We start from the raw sequence: 12,413 nt of genomic DNA on the forward strand, positions 1-12,413 counted from the left end.
ATAGGCAGTCACTCAGCAGCACGCCCGCGGCCCGCTTGGCCAGCAGGGCAGTTTCTCCAGCGTGCGCCGCGTCCCGCCTCGCAGTTCTGAACCCAGGACAGAACATTAGCATCAGATCACCTTTTCCAAAAACTTGTTGCACGCATTTAATTAAGTTTACTTTCCGTGCCCTCAACGTGAACTTTTCCCACCTCGATACGCATCCCACGATGTTTCTTCCTACCCGCCCCCCCCCCCGCCCCCAACCCCAGGCCTCCCTCCTCTGAAGTCTTTGGCCCAAGGGTCAGCAACTAGAGCTGTTCTGTTCCCTTCCTGGTCTCCAACCCCCGCCACTCACCCAACCCCCTCCCCCCCAACCACCAAAGGATCCGGGTTATCCGCCCCATTAATATATTAGCCAGGCATAACAAAAGGAAGCGCGTGTCGGCAGAAGGCAGTGTGACTCCAGGGAGAGGTGAGGAAACCTGGCCGGTGCCCTACACTGCAACACGGCTCATTGCAGTTCGAGCTCGTGAATCGGCCTCCACTTAGGCAAAATCGGTGAAAGACGCGGTGGGAGTTGGCGCTCTGGGGGGAGCTGATGTTGGGTTAGGCGTTTGTAGCTGGGCTATGGGAGTGAAGAAGCTCAAGGCTCCCAGGTGGGACCCAGAGCTAGGGGAACGTTCCAAAAACGCACCAGGTGACAATCAGCTGTCTAGGAGTGTAGCGCTAGATGGGAGCCTCCTTCCTCCCTCGTGCATAATGGGTCCTTAAAATTTAATATATAAATGAAACAACCCACCACAAAACCCTTACATTCTTCTCATTAAATTGCTTATGTTTTAAAATAACAGCTCTTTGGTGTGAGAGGAAAAAAAAAACGGACCTGGGACATGATTAGACAAGCAGAGGAGTAACTAAAATTTCATGGGAGAGCGAGGAAAGAAACTAAAGAGATTTTCAATTGAATGCATTGTTCCCTATTCCCAAGCAGTGCTTTGGTGGGGGGGGGGGTGTATTTCCAGGTTGTTTTTCTGGGTTTCAGGGATTTTTCTTAAAAAGCCCCTGATGTAATCTTGAGGAAAGAAGTAGAAAGTCAACCCAGGGAAACATCACACTTAGAACTCTGAGTCAGGCCTGCCCTAGTGTTGGCCGTTCTGAACTTGATCTTGATGTGACTTGACCAGCATCCCACCTGAATTCCGAGGTCCTCAAGCACCTATTCCATTTAAGCACTTTTTCCCCTCAGATTTTGAGGGAGAATATTCTGCTTGTATACTCTACCTTGAGTAGAACATAGAGAACCCCAAAATATCATGAGGTGGCATCTAGAAGGAGGGATGTTTCTCACTTTCTGGGGCTACAGAGGGGGAGTTTATGCTCACCGTGAGCGTTGCTCTTACACTGTGTAGTCACAGCTGACATAATTGGAGAAATGAGGAAGTTAGAAAAAAGAAAGGTAATAAGTGAGGATTTCCCCCTTGTCAGATTTTTAAAAAACGTTTATAGTAGGAAAATGCATTCCTTTTACAAGTTAAAGTTGAAACGGATGGGTATTTTCCAGCTCCATATTGCTTGCTAGAATGATGACTGGAGGGGGCAGTGGGAAGGTGAGGGCTGCAGTCTGAGCTGTCCAAAGTTCAGTGAACCGAGCTAGACTGGGAGCTAAAAGAGAAACACCAATTATAGTCTTAAACGTAACTATTTGGAAGAAAAAAACCCAGAACATTGAAAGTAATCTGTTACTAAATGTTATTTGGATACACCAAATAGGATCAGTGGTAGAAAATAAAACTTGCAGAAACGGCTGCTTTAAAAACAAAAACAAAAACAAAAACAAAAACCTTTTATCTCTCCAGATTCTATTTCCAAATGGGAAGGTTGTAAAATCTTTCAAGTTGTTTCATTTTATTACATTCTTACTCTCATGAGTTTCTATTGATGTTAGTGATTTTGTTTGAGAAAATCTTATTTCTAAATTTCAGCATAATTTAATGACCTATTTAGCCCCAGGTAGCTCACAAATAATCAACTTTTGCACATAATTATCTTGAACTAATTAGACATTATCTTAAGTCCATTTAGTTGCAAAACACATTTTACTACAATCCAAATAAGCAATTAAGATTTGATTTTTGAAAATAAAATATTTTTATAAATTTATGAAACACCTATTAAATAAGTTAAGCAATTTTATCTTTTCAATGAGTGTTTCCTCTTGACATATCGAGGTATCACATTAAAATACATTATAGCTAAATGTTCTACAATATTACTGCTAAATCAACAGAAAACCAATTGATCTTGAGGAAAGGTTAATTAATTTGGGCTACAGGTCTCCTACTTTGGTCTGCACTGAAAGGAATTTGTATTGATCACAGAAAATTTTTGCAAAGAAACTTAATAAGCATTTTTATGGAATTGAGATCAATTTTTTAAAGTGCTAAAACAACAAGACTTTTAAATTTTATCACTCCAGGAATTCTTTTCTGCTATGGCTCATTCGAATCTGTTAGACTCCTGAGAAAAGTAATGTTTTTTTACACTTTCAGTGAAATCAGTCGAGTATTCCAGGCTTCAGAAAATGAAACAGAAGTTAAGAACATTAATAGGATTTTGTTTGTTTAATCCCTCCTCCCTTAATAATGCTCACCAGTTTATTCTGCTATAGGGAGTTCACGAAGGGACAATGGAGATTAAATTTTATCTGTGACGTAAACACTGTAATAGCCATCATGTAGAAAACAGACCGAGCTGCCTTCTACTTGGGAACACTTCTAAGTTGTGTAGTTTCTGGCGAGCTTTCCCCCTAGCTGTGTTTAGTTGTCTTCTCTTTTTATCAATTTAAAAAACGTGTCAGGCCCGGAACAAGGTGAAAGTTAACATTTGAAGTTCTCTTCCCCAGGACAGTATTCCCTCCCAAAAGATTTTTCTTTTTTTTTTCTCAAAGTGCTCGGTGGTGGCGTCGTCCCTCGAGCGGAGAGCCTCGGAAGCGATGCACTAGACGGTCTGCAGGAAGGTTTTTTCCTTCTCACTCCCTCCCTCCCCATCCGGAGACCCCTCCCCCACCTCGAGGGAAATTCCTCCATCAAGCGAGCCCGGTGGACCGCGGCTCGGCGGTCAGCATCCCCTTTCCGCCCTCGTCGGCAGGAACGAGTGTCCGAGGTGAAGAAATACAGAAATTCGGAGACGAAAGCGGGGGTGCGCGGGGGTCAGGGAAGGCGGCGCGCTCGAGGAGGGTCGTCGGAGCACTCCCTCGGAACCACAGATGTTTTCCTCCTGGCCCCGGGGCGCGGCGCCCCAGTCCCGGGCGTTCCGGCGTTTGTGGGTCCGGGTTTCCGAGGAAGGGATTACGCAGCGGGAGCAGCCGCGGCAACGCGGGCGTTGGGGCCGCAGGGGCGGTAAAGCGACGCCTGGCCTTCTTTGTTGACTTTTAGGTCTCGGGCTCGACAGAAGATTTATTCGCTAGGAAGGGAAAATGCCCAAACAATAAAGAACTAACTGCACTTGTCACCCCGAGATGCCTGCGGTCCTGCTCTGTCCCTTTTCCCCGGCAACCGCCCGCCGCGGCCCCAATCCGCGCACCCTTCCCAACGCGCGGGGCGCCGGTCGCCCAGACGCGGCAGAACGCGCGCAAGGTGCCCGGAGGTGCTTTACTGCTCAGAGGCGGCAGGAGAGCGCGTGAGAAGCCCACCAAACCAGCTCCCCGCGACCCACCATGCTAACTTCTCAGGCAGGTTTCCAAAGTGGCCTCTGCCAGCAGCCTGCGGCGCCTCGCCCCCCGCAAGCCCAGAAAAAGTCTCTGCCAAGTAAGAGAGCGAGAGCTGAGGCCAACTTAAGCCTGGTGGGTGAAGGCAAGACATTGATACTGCTCGTATGTTAGAGAGGGAAGGGAACATCACCGAGGGGAACGCACGAAAGTTAGACGATTTACACTCGGTGGGCCTGGTAAAATTCCTCGGCCCAAACTCACGGCCTGAAGTTACATTTGGAATTCAAATTTGCCAACGCGTTTGTTTACCCGCCATATACATATAAATAACTCTTGAGATTGAAAGCTTTTTCCTCTCTTTGGGACTTTAATGTCCTTCCGAAAGGCCTCCAAATTAGATTTTGAAATTATTCAAACCAGTTATTTCCCTCTCCTCCTTTCACTAGCTGAAGTGGGGCGGGGGGGGGGGGAAGGATGGGATTTCTGGATTTTTCTCAAGTGCTACATGCCACCCCTTCCCTCATCTGGGGAGGCAATTACGCGATAATTAAGGGACTCACACAGCTCTTTTTATCTTGTCCGCACTGTGGAGTGGGGCGATCAAAGTAAAGGCTGTCCAAGTTCAAGCCCCGGCGAGGATGGAGTTCATACACAAGGGCTCAGGCAGGCTAGCCTCTGCTTGGGCTGGTGTTGTTATTGTTGATGTCAATCCGAACAAGACTTACAAAGAAATAGGTGGACTGGAAAGTGAGCCTACTATCAAAGGAGATTAATGATTTTGTGATCTCAAGCAACTGTAGGGGTGTGAAGTTGCATTTAAAAGCTTCTTAGAAGGCAAACAAATCATCAGCTTTAAGTTCTCAGGAATGATATTTTTAGAAACAATATTTTTTAAAAGTATCTTCACAAAATACAAAATAGCAGCTACCCCGAAATGTCCTGGTGGCACAAAGCTTCCCCTGCAGGAGAGATTTAACTCGACTCCCCCAGCCCCCTCCAAAGCTACCATGATGGTTAAATTTTGTTTCTCTTTCAATGAAAAAAAAAAAGTTCAGGATTCTCTGTTGTAGACAACTTAATTTTATCAGCCACATCTGATATTTTATTCTCACTAGAATACTTCTCAGATAAAGGAATATTAGACATTGGGGCAGGGGGAAATGTAGTTATATTAATGAATTTGATTTCATTGTGGACAGACTCAAAGGAAACAGAGGAGGCTTAAGCTCATGTCAAAAATTAAACATTACTGGGAATAAATACTCTTAAAAATCTCAATTCTTGGGATATTAAATCAATTTATCTACCCACTTTTATTGAATTTCTTTAACTGTTTTTTACTAGCTTCATGTTCAGATAATAAACAAACAAAACAATTTTGTTTTATATCATTTTCCCTTTTTGTTATTTATATTCAGTGCCGGACTTTGGAAAATATCATTTTCAGAATACCTATTTTGGATTTAATTGAGGAAAATAACAGATATACTTTTTTGTTAACATTTGATTTATTTAAAGTCCTTAACTGCAAATGATCAAGAACATATTCCACAGTTTAAAATTTATCATTTTCGTTATTTAAATCAAAATATTTTAATTACAATCACATTGATAAAATTAACATTTTTAATTTGTAATTTTAACCATCATTTAAAGCAATTTCAACGATAAAGAAAAAAAAAAGGAATAAACCATGCAATAAATTAACATTGAGAAAGCAAAGAAGAATAATGAAACCCGTCTGGCTATACTAACACCATGTCCAACTGTGAAAAGTGCATTAACACTGAATTCAACAAGCACACGATGGCAATAATTAAAATGGCCACAATCAGTTGGATTTTGGAATTTTGGACCAAATTTTGAAATACCACTCCCTATAACCTATCTCTCCTCCAACATTGTAATATTCCCTTTTTCCTGGAAAAAAATATTATTTAAATGGTACAGATACATAGAAGCTAATTTTGTACATGTTATGTGACCTCAGAATGACATGACAATGGCACTCTGCAAAGCAAGGAGCAGAGTTATTGAGGATGGCAATTCTTGAGGAATTGATTCTCAGGGCTATATGTGAGTGGAGAGGACAAGGGAGGAGGGTGTCTTTGTAACTTCTTGGTCAGGCAACTCTTGAAAATGTACCATGTATATCACCTAACTATTATTTCTACATGTTATGCAAATATATGGAGGATGTCTACATATTTGAGCATGTGCATAAATAAGTTCGTACATAATATATGTGTATTTCATTTTAAGACATCAGCTATCTGAATGTATCAGAAATGGAAGCTGAATAATGGCTCTGATGTTTATAATCAATTTATGTTTTGCTGCATAACAGCAGTATTGTCCTTCAAATACTTTTAATAGCCCCTAGTGTCTACTTGTTTCTTCACCCTTTCAGTTCTTATGGTTAAGAGTATTGCCACAGACCTGTAAACTTGTGGAGGGTCAGGTGGTGGGGGGGGGGAAGCACAAACAAATATTTTACAAGTTTGACCATCTTTCTTTATTTCTTTCTTTCTTTTTAAATAAACCCTGCACAGACTAGAATGGTGTCTGGAGGGGAAAGAGGGAAGAAAGGGAGAGGAATAAGGAAGTAGGAGGATTTTATATATACATTTGTGGATTGTTAAACATTGCAGGAAAAAATTGTGTTGGTTTGGGACTGGTTTTCTTTGTAATAATATACACAAGGCATTTCGAATACAATAACAAAGTAACAGTCCTTTGCACTGGGGAAAAGATTGTGCACACACACAAAAAATGAAATAAAAATAGTTGGGATTTCATTATGCTGTTGTCGGCTTGGTATGTGTGGTTTTGTTTGCTGTTGATTTCTCTCTCTCTCTCTCTCTGTCTCTGTCTCTCTCTCTCTCTTGCTACCAGCATGGCCATGCCAGACAAACCCCCAGTCCCAGGGAGCTAGGAAGTGTTTAGGACGGGTCTGGAATACACACCTTGGTAGTAGGCCGGCTCCAGGGCTGAGGGCTCGATGGGGCTCCTGGTGGCCACCGAGGCGCTGCCGAGGGGCAGGCTGGCGGGCAACGCAGCGCCATAGGGCGAGTACTGTAGTGCCTGCTCATACGCCTTGAAGTCCAGCTTGTGCTGCTGCTCCGAGGAGGACATGAGGTTGTTGATGGAGAAGGGATGGTTGAAAGAGTAATGGGGGTCCCCTTTCAGGTGCAGCTGGGACTCGTGGGGGGCCAGGCCATGCGCCGGGTGGGAGGGGGGCACAGATACCAGTGCCCCGGGCCCGGAGCTGATCGGGGGCGCAGCCGAGGAGGATGGAGTCTTCAACTCCGAGGCGCCCCCTGTCGCCGTCGCCCCGCTGTGGTCCAGAGTCTGGGGGCTGGCAGCCGGCCCGGGGGCCGGCGCGCCCTCTAGCTGGCCTGCCTTACCGTGCACGCCCCGATGAAGGGGCGAGTTGGCAGTGGGGTTGGCGGCGCTTGAGGGGTCCTTGCGGCTCTCAGGACCGCCCTTGGCGCCGCCGCCGCCGCCACCCCCGCTCCCGCTTCCGCCCCCGGCCCCCGGCTGCTTCTCACACTTGAAGCGCTTCTGGCGGCGCAAGTAACAACCGTTCTCAAACATGTTGCCGGAGTCCGGGTGCAGCGTCCAGTAGGAGCCCTTGCCCGGCTTGTCCGGGGAGCGCGCCACTTTGACGAAACAGTCGTTGAAGGAGAGCGAGTGCCGGATGGAGTTCTGCCACCGTTGCTGATTCTGCCGGTAATAAGGGAAGAGGTCCATGATCCACTGGTAGATCTCGCTTAGCGTGAGCATCTTGCTGGGCGCCTGCTGGATGGCCATGGTGATAAGGGAGATGTACGAGTAGGGCGGCTTAGCGTGCGGGTAGCTGCGCTTGAAAGTCTTGGCGTCGCCGCCGCCCCCCGCCCGGCTGCGGCCCAGGTTGGACGGCGCGTACGCCATGGGGCTCATGCACGGGTTCATGGCAGCCGCGTAGGGGCCCAGGCCGTTCATGGAGGCCGCGGGCTGCGCGCCCATGGCGCCCATGCCGCCCGGGCTCAGCGTCGTCCCCATGGCCGTCACGCCCGCCGCCGTCATGCTGTTCATGGCGCCCGCGGAGCTGCCCGGCATGCCAGCCACGGCGCCCGGACTCAGGCCGGCGCCCAGGCCCGGGTTTGCGTAGGACATGTTGAACGAAGCTGGGGTCATGTTGCCGCTCGTGGTCATGGTGTTCATGGTCATGTAGCTGTTCATGGAGTTCATAGAGCCCAGGCCCGAGTTCATGTTGCTGACGGGGACGGAGGAGTAGGCCTGGAGCGGAGACAGCGAGGGAAGAGGCCCCGAAGGGCGGGGTTAGTAGTGGGAGCCGGCGGCCTAGCGCCGGGGGCAAACCCGGAGACGTGCAGAGAGCATTTCTGCAAAGCATAGGACCCCCCACCCGGGGCAAACCGTCAGGCGCCCTCCCCAGAAAGAGCAAAGAAATGTCTTGCGCAGCAGGGGAAAAATCTTAGCGCGGCAGGCATGAAAGACAAGCGCTCACAGAAAATATGTCCCCAGGAAGATGTGTAATCGCCTTACATGCCAGGCTCAGGGGCCGACTTCTAGGGCCCCTCCATCGCCTTCTGCATCCACGCCAGTTGGTATCCCAGTCTCCACCCCAGACCGGCCTCAGCAAAGCCCTTTTGGTTAAATGGAGTTAAACTCCGAAAACAGAATTATTCTCTGACTCTGCTTATTCACCCCACCTTAGGGGGTGCGGTGCGTTCGGCGGCGTAGCCCCCCGGGGGTGGACAACAGAACACCAGCTCTGTGCCTATCTCGCCTAAGCCGGCCAGGCCGGGCTGACCACATAGTAGCCTGGGCTGTGTGGGGTGGCTGTTAATTAAACTCTCCCTGATAGAACTATCATTCATGGCCATATGACCATCCATTTCTCAACAACTGGCTTTACCGCCTTAGCAGTTTTCCCCAAATGGTGACCTTTTGTTATTATGTTTAGAGGGAGTGTTTTCCATCTACTTGTAGCAACTGTAATATTAAAAGGGAAAGAAACTCAGAAGTTAAATAAGTTTTGGAAAAAAATTAAAAATAGATACAAGAGGAGAGGGGGCAGGAGGGAGTGCATAATATCAATGCACTACACTTAACTTTAACTTGACTTTACATGTACATCTCTTTAAACCATTCAAAAAGTTGCACTAATTTCGTTACCTATTTCCAGCCCCATAACATTTGAAAATTTTGGTGACACAATTTGTCAAAATAATCTATTTTGTTTTCCCATACTGATATGTTGCCGTGGATTATTTCAAAGCTTGGCTTTAAAATCCCCTTTAAATTTCTAAAATCAAAGTCTACTTATTTTCTTTTAATGCTATTCTATTTCCCAATTCTCAGCTTTAATCTATAAGGAAGTTCTTTCTATAGGGAACTTCATTAACTAGGGGGTCGAGATGTCTGCATCTGGATTAAACCCGAGGAAGAGTTCTAAGCTCATTTTAAAATTATCAGTAGGAGAAACCCTTATCAATAGCAATTTGGGAATGCACTATATATGTTAAAAACAGAAATACAAAACGTCTCTGATAATTTAATAAAAATAATGTCCTTGAATTTTTTTCATCAGCAGATACAATTTCATTTGAAAAAATAAAAGGTGTACAAAGTTAACTAGGCACACTCTGCTATGGTATGCAAATAAACTCAAGCTAAGTTTATGAATATATAAATATACAAATCTAAATAAATTAATTACCATCAAAATAGTTCCTGATTCTATATTTTTCTGTCCATGTCTTAAATTATTTTTTACTTTCTTTTTTTTTTTTCTTTTCCTCTCCCCAACATTATCGAAGGCGATTTCAATAACCGTTTTTAATAATGGTGAACTTTTGGGGGGTAATTGCCAGCTGTTTCCAGAGAAATACTTTTAGTAGGTGGTGGTCCCGCCTGTACCTGGTTTTCCTCACAATCCCTTTGTGCACATTGTAAAATAAACCACATGAACGTGCTACCAAGGAAGGGGACAATGAAGAGAAACAGGTTCTCAGTTCGGGGTGCTGGAGGAAAAGTCAGTTCGCACCAGCGCCACCCAGCGGTTCTAGAGTAGAAAGAGCACACTTCTCCCCAAACAGGGCTTTTAAAGAAGTTTTATAAAATTTCGGAATCGATTCATTATTAAGACGCTCAACTTAACTGCAGCGCGCTTTCATCTGAAGACATCTGCGAATTCAACCGTGGGAGGGAGAGGCCGCCCTGCTGGAGAACTCTGTCTTTCCTAGAGTTACCTCCAACTCTTGCCGGCGCCCGCCCGCCAACCCGCGGCACTCCGGGCCTGGTTCCGGCTCCCGCTCTCCGCAGAGAAGAGGTAAACGCTTTCCAGAGCGGGTGCTTTCAAAGCCCAGAGTTTCCTGAAACCCTCTGGCCCGATCCAAGCCCCGAGCGCCGGGACCCAGCCTCCCCCGCGGGGCAGCGGATCCGGCTCCAAGGCCGGGCCAAGGCCTGTCCGGGAACACCTCGGGTGGGCACGCAACGATGGCACGGAGGAGGCGCCCCCAGCCCGCCAGCCGCCCACCCTTCCGGGCGCCCGCCTCTCTGGGCCTCCCCCGGCACCGGTTCCGGGAGCGTCCTGCCTGCTGCCCGCCTCTCACCTCCTGTGTGTCCGCGTAGTAGCTGTTCCAGTCGCTGCTCTCATGCCCTTCCATCTTCACAGTCCCTAACATCCTGGAGCCACCCTGCCCGATGCAACCATCCAGCCCTGTGCGAAGCGACGGGCGGCCGCGCGGCGCAGGGCGGGGGGCGGGGAGCCGAGCAGCTGCAGTCACCCGAGTGCCCGCGCCAGCCCAACGCCACCCTAGCGGGGAGGAAGCCAGGCGCTGCGGGGCGCGGCGTGCGCGGCGGAGGCTGCGCGGCGGGCGGGGGCAGGCGGCGGCCGCGGAGCGCGGCGCCCGGGAGCGCCTCCGCGGGAAGTGAGCGGGCGGCCTCTGCGAGACGAGTGCAGTTGAGCTGATGTGGATCTTACGTCGCTCGAGTGCCCACCTCCTCGTCCTCTCCCCATTTGTCCGCTTCACAAAGACGCTCGCACCTACAAAGCCCGAGGTGCACCTGCGAGGCGGCCGCCCGCCAGTCCAGCCGCCGCGCCTCCCGCCCAGCAGCGCCGCCGCTGCGCGCCCCCTGCGCCCCCTCCCGCCAAGCCCCCTCCCTCAAACCCGGCCCTCACTTTGTTTGCAAAGCAGAGTAATTGGTTTAAGCCCGGAGCCTGGGGGAAGAGGGAAATGGGATGGGGGGGGTGTAACCCCCTTTGGAGGAGGAAAAAAAGAAAAATAGGCGGGGCCGGGCAAGCTAACGAGGGCTCTGGATAGGAACCGCGCAGCCGGAGAAGGGCTGGGGGCGGTGGCGTTGGATCCCCGGCTCGGGGGGCCGGGCCAGCTAAAAGACCCCAGAGTCCCTCCCCAGGGGGACCCACCGGCTTCTGGGGGCCGCCGGCTGCAGCCCCATCCCGTGCCCCTCCTGCTCTTCTGCCCGCTTCCAGCCCCCACTGTACTGATTACTGACCCAAAGTTCAACCCGGGGAGACTGGAGACTACAGACCATCCCTCTCCCTGGACTTCAGGCTTGAAAAAGGAGAAAGCCCCAATTTTGCCCCTTCACTAGAAACTCGGCCATCTGAGTCAACCCAGCTGAGTGACGTTAGGCCTATTTGGGCTCCTGGCTAGCAGAGCGGAGACGCTGCCACGAAACCCGTACCTGCGGCTAAGAGCAGGTGAGTCACAGCACCGTTTTATATCTTTATGACATAACTTTCCCCCCCCCCCCCCGCCTCGGTCCGCTCTACTTCCCTTGTCATCTGTAGCGATCATAAAGAGGAAGAGACTGAGAACAGATGTCTGTGTGATAGGGCAGGCGCACCCGAGTCGGGCCGTCCTCCTCTGCCCAGCTCCTCCTCCTGCCCCCCTTCCGCAGCCCCGGGGACTGAGCTGGAGGCGACCGTCTGGTTTCTGATAGGGAAAGGTCAGGGGGAGGGGACATCTCCCTAACTGCGCGCGTTAACTGGGAGAGCATGAACACAGGCGCGGGAATGCATCTGCTCGGCTAGAGAGGTGCCAGGATGAAGCCAGGGATGGTCTGCAGCGGTGCCTGGTCCCATCTCCCACCTGGAGGGGCCAGGCTAGCACCCCAGGCGCTTGCTTGGTTCCTAATGGGTCCTGGACATTGGTGGGAAGTTCTCCGCAAAGCAAAGCCTCTTGGCTCCTGTGAGGCCCTGGGTAGTGGATTGCCCACAATCACTTTAATTGGAGAAGGACCAACTGAAGTGATTGATAAGCACTGAGTTGGTGATAGGTTGTGGGATGGTGTGAGTTTATTTCTGAGAGTATGAATGTGTGTGAGCTTCTAAATGAGTGTGGCCATGTCTGTATCTAAGTGTGTGGGTGACCACGTGTGTGTCCTACCCTAGGTAGAACCCACTAGTTTTCCTGAAGTAACAACAAAATAAAATCTTTCAAAAATGACTAAAAATCTGCAAAATATTCTTGTTTGGCAAAGTTTTAAGCATGTTATTAATCTCATATTAAGAAATGTGTTTTAACTTGTCTTTCAGATACCTTCCCCCCCCCCCCGTACTTTGTTCTTTTAAATCTTTCTTCCTTGAAATCTGGCAACAGAATCACGTTAAATCCTTGAACCAAACAAATCTCTTAAATCAGCAGGGGAGCCCGAGAGGGTGAAGATGTGCAGTTAAGGAAATAAAAAA

General features: G+C 48.9%; 1 protein-coding gene across 4 annotated transcripts; it reads right to left on the reverse strand.

Annotated features, from left to right (window-relative positions):
* Positions 1-1,466: 1,466 nt before the first annotated feature.
* FOXA1 (forkhead box A1) lies at positions 1,467-11,430 on the reverse strand. Of its 4 annotated transcripts, XR_013440666.1 has the most exons (4): positions 10,312-11,430; positions 6,658-7,972; positions 4,252-4,447; positions 3,351-3,444 (listed from the first exon to the last, which is right to left on the reverse strand). XR_013440666.1 is itself a non-coding variant. In XM_078053595.1 (3 exons), the coding sequence occupies exons 1-3, from the start codon at positions 10,381-10,383 to the stop codon at positions 1,514-1,516; spliced, it is 1,518 nt and encodes a 505-aa protein (XP_077909721.1). In that variant the 5' UTR covers positions 10,384-11,430; the 3' UTR covers positions 1,467-1,513. The 4 variants fall into 4 exon arrangements, 3 of the variants coding, with proteins under 3 accessions (XP_077909721.1, XP_077909722.1, XP_035959768.1); XM_078053595.1 differs by lacking the exons at positions 3,351-3,444; positions 4,252-4,447 and adding an exon at positions 1,467-1,644; XM_078053596.1 differs by lacking the exons at positions 3,351-3,444; positions 4,252-4,447; positions 10,312-11,430 and adding exons at positions 1,467-1,644; positions 8,240-10,297.
* Between the last annotated feature and the right edge of the window lie 983 nt (positions 11,431-12,413).

Source organism: Halichoerus grypus, chromosome 8, assembly GCF_964656455.1.
Source record: "Halichoerus grypus chromosome 8, mHalGry1.hap1.1, whole genome shotgun sequence".
NCBI classification, from domain to species: domain Eukaryota; kingdom Metazoa; phylum Chordata; class Mammalia; order Carnivora; family Phocidae; genus Halichoerus; species Halichoerus grypus.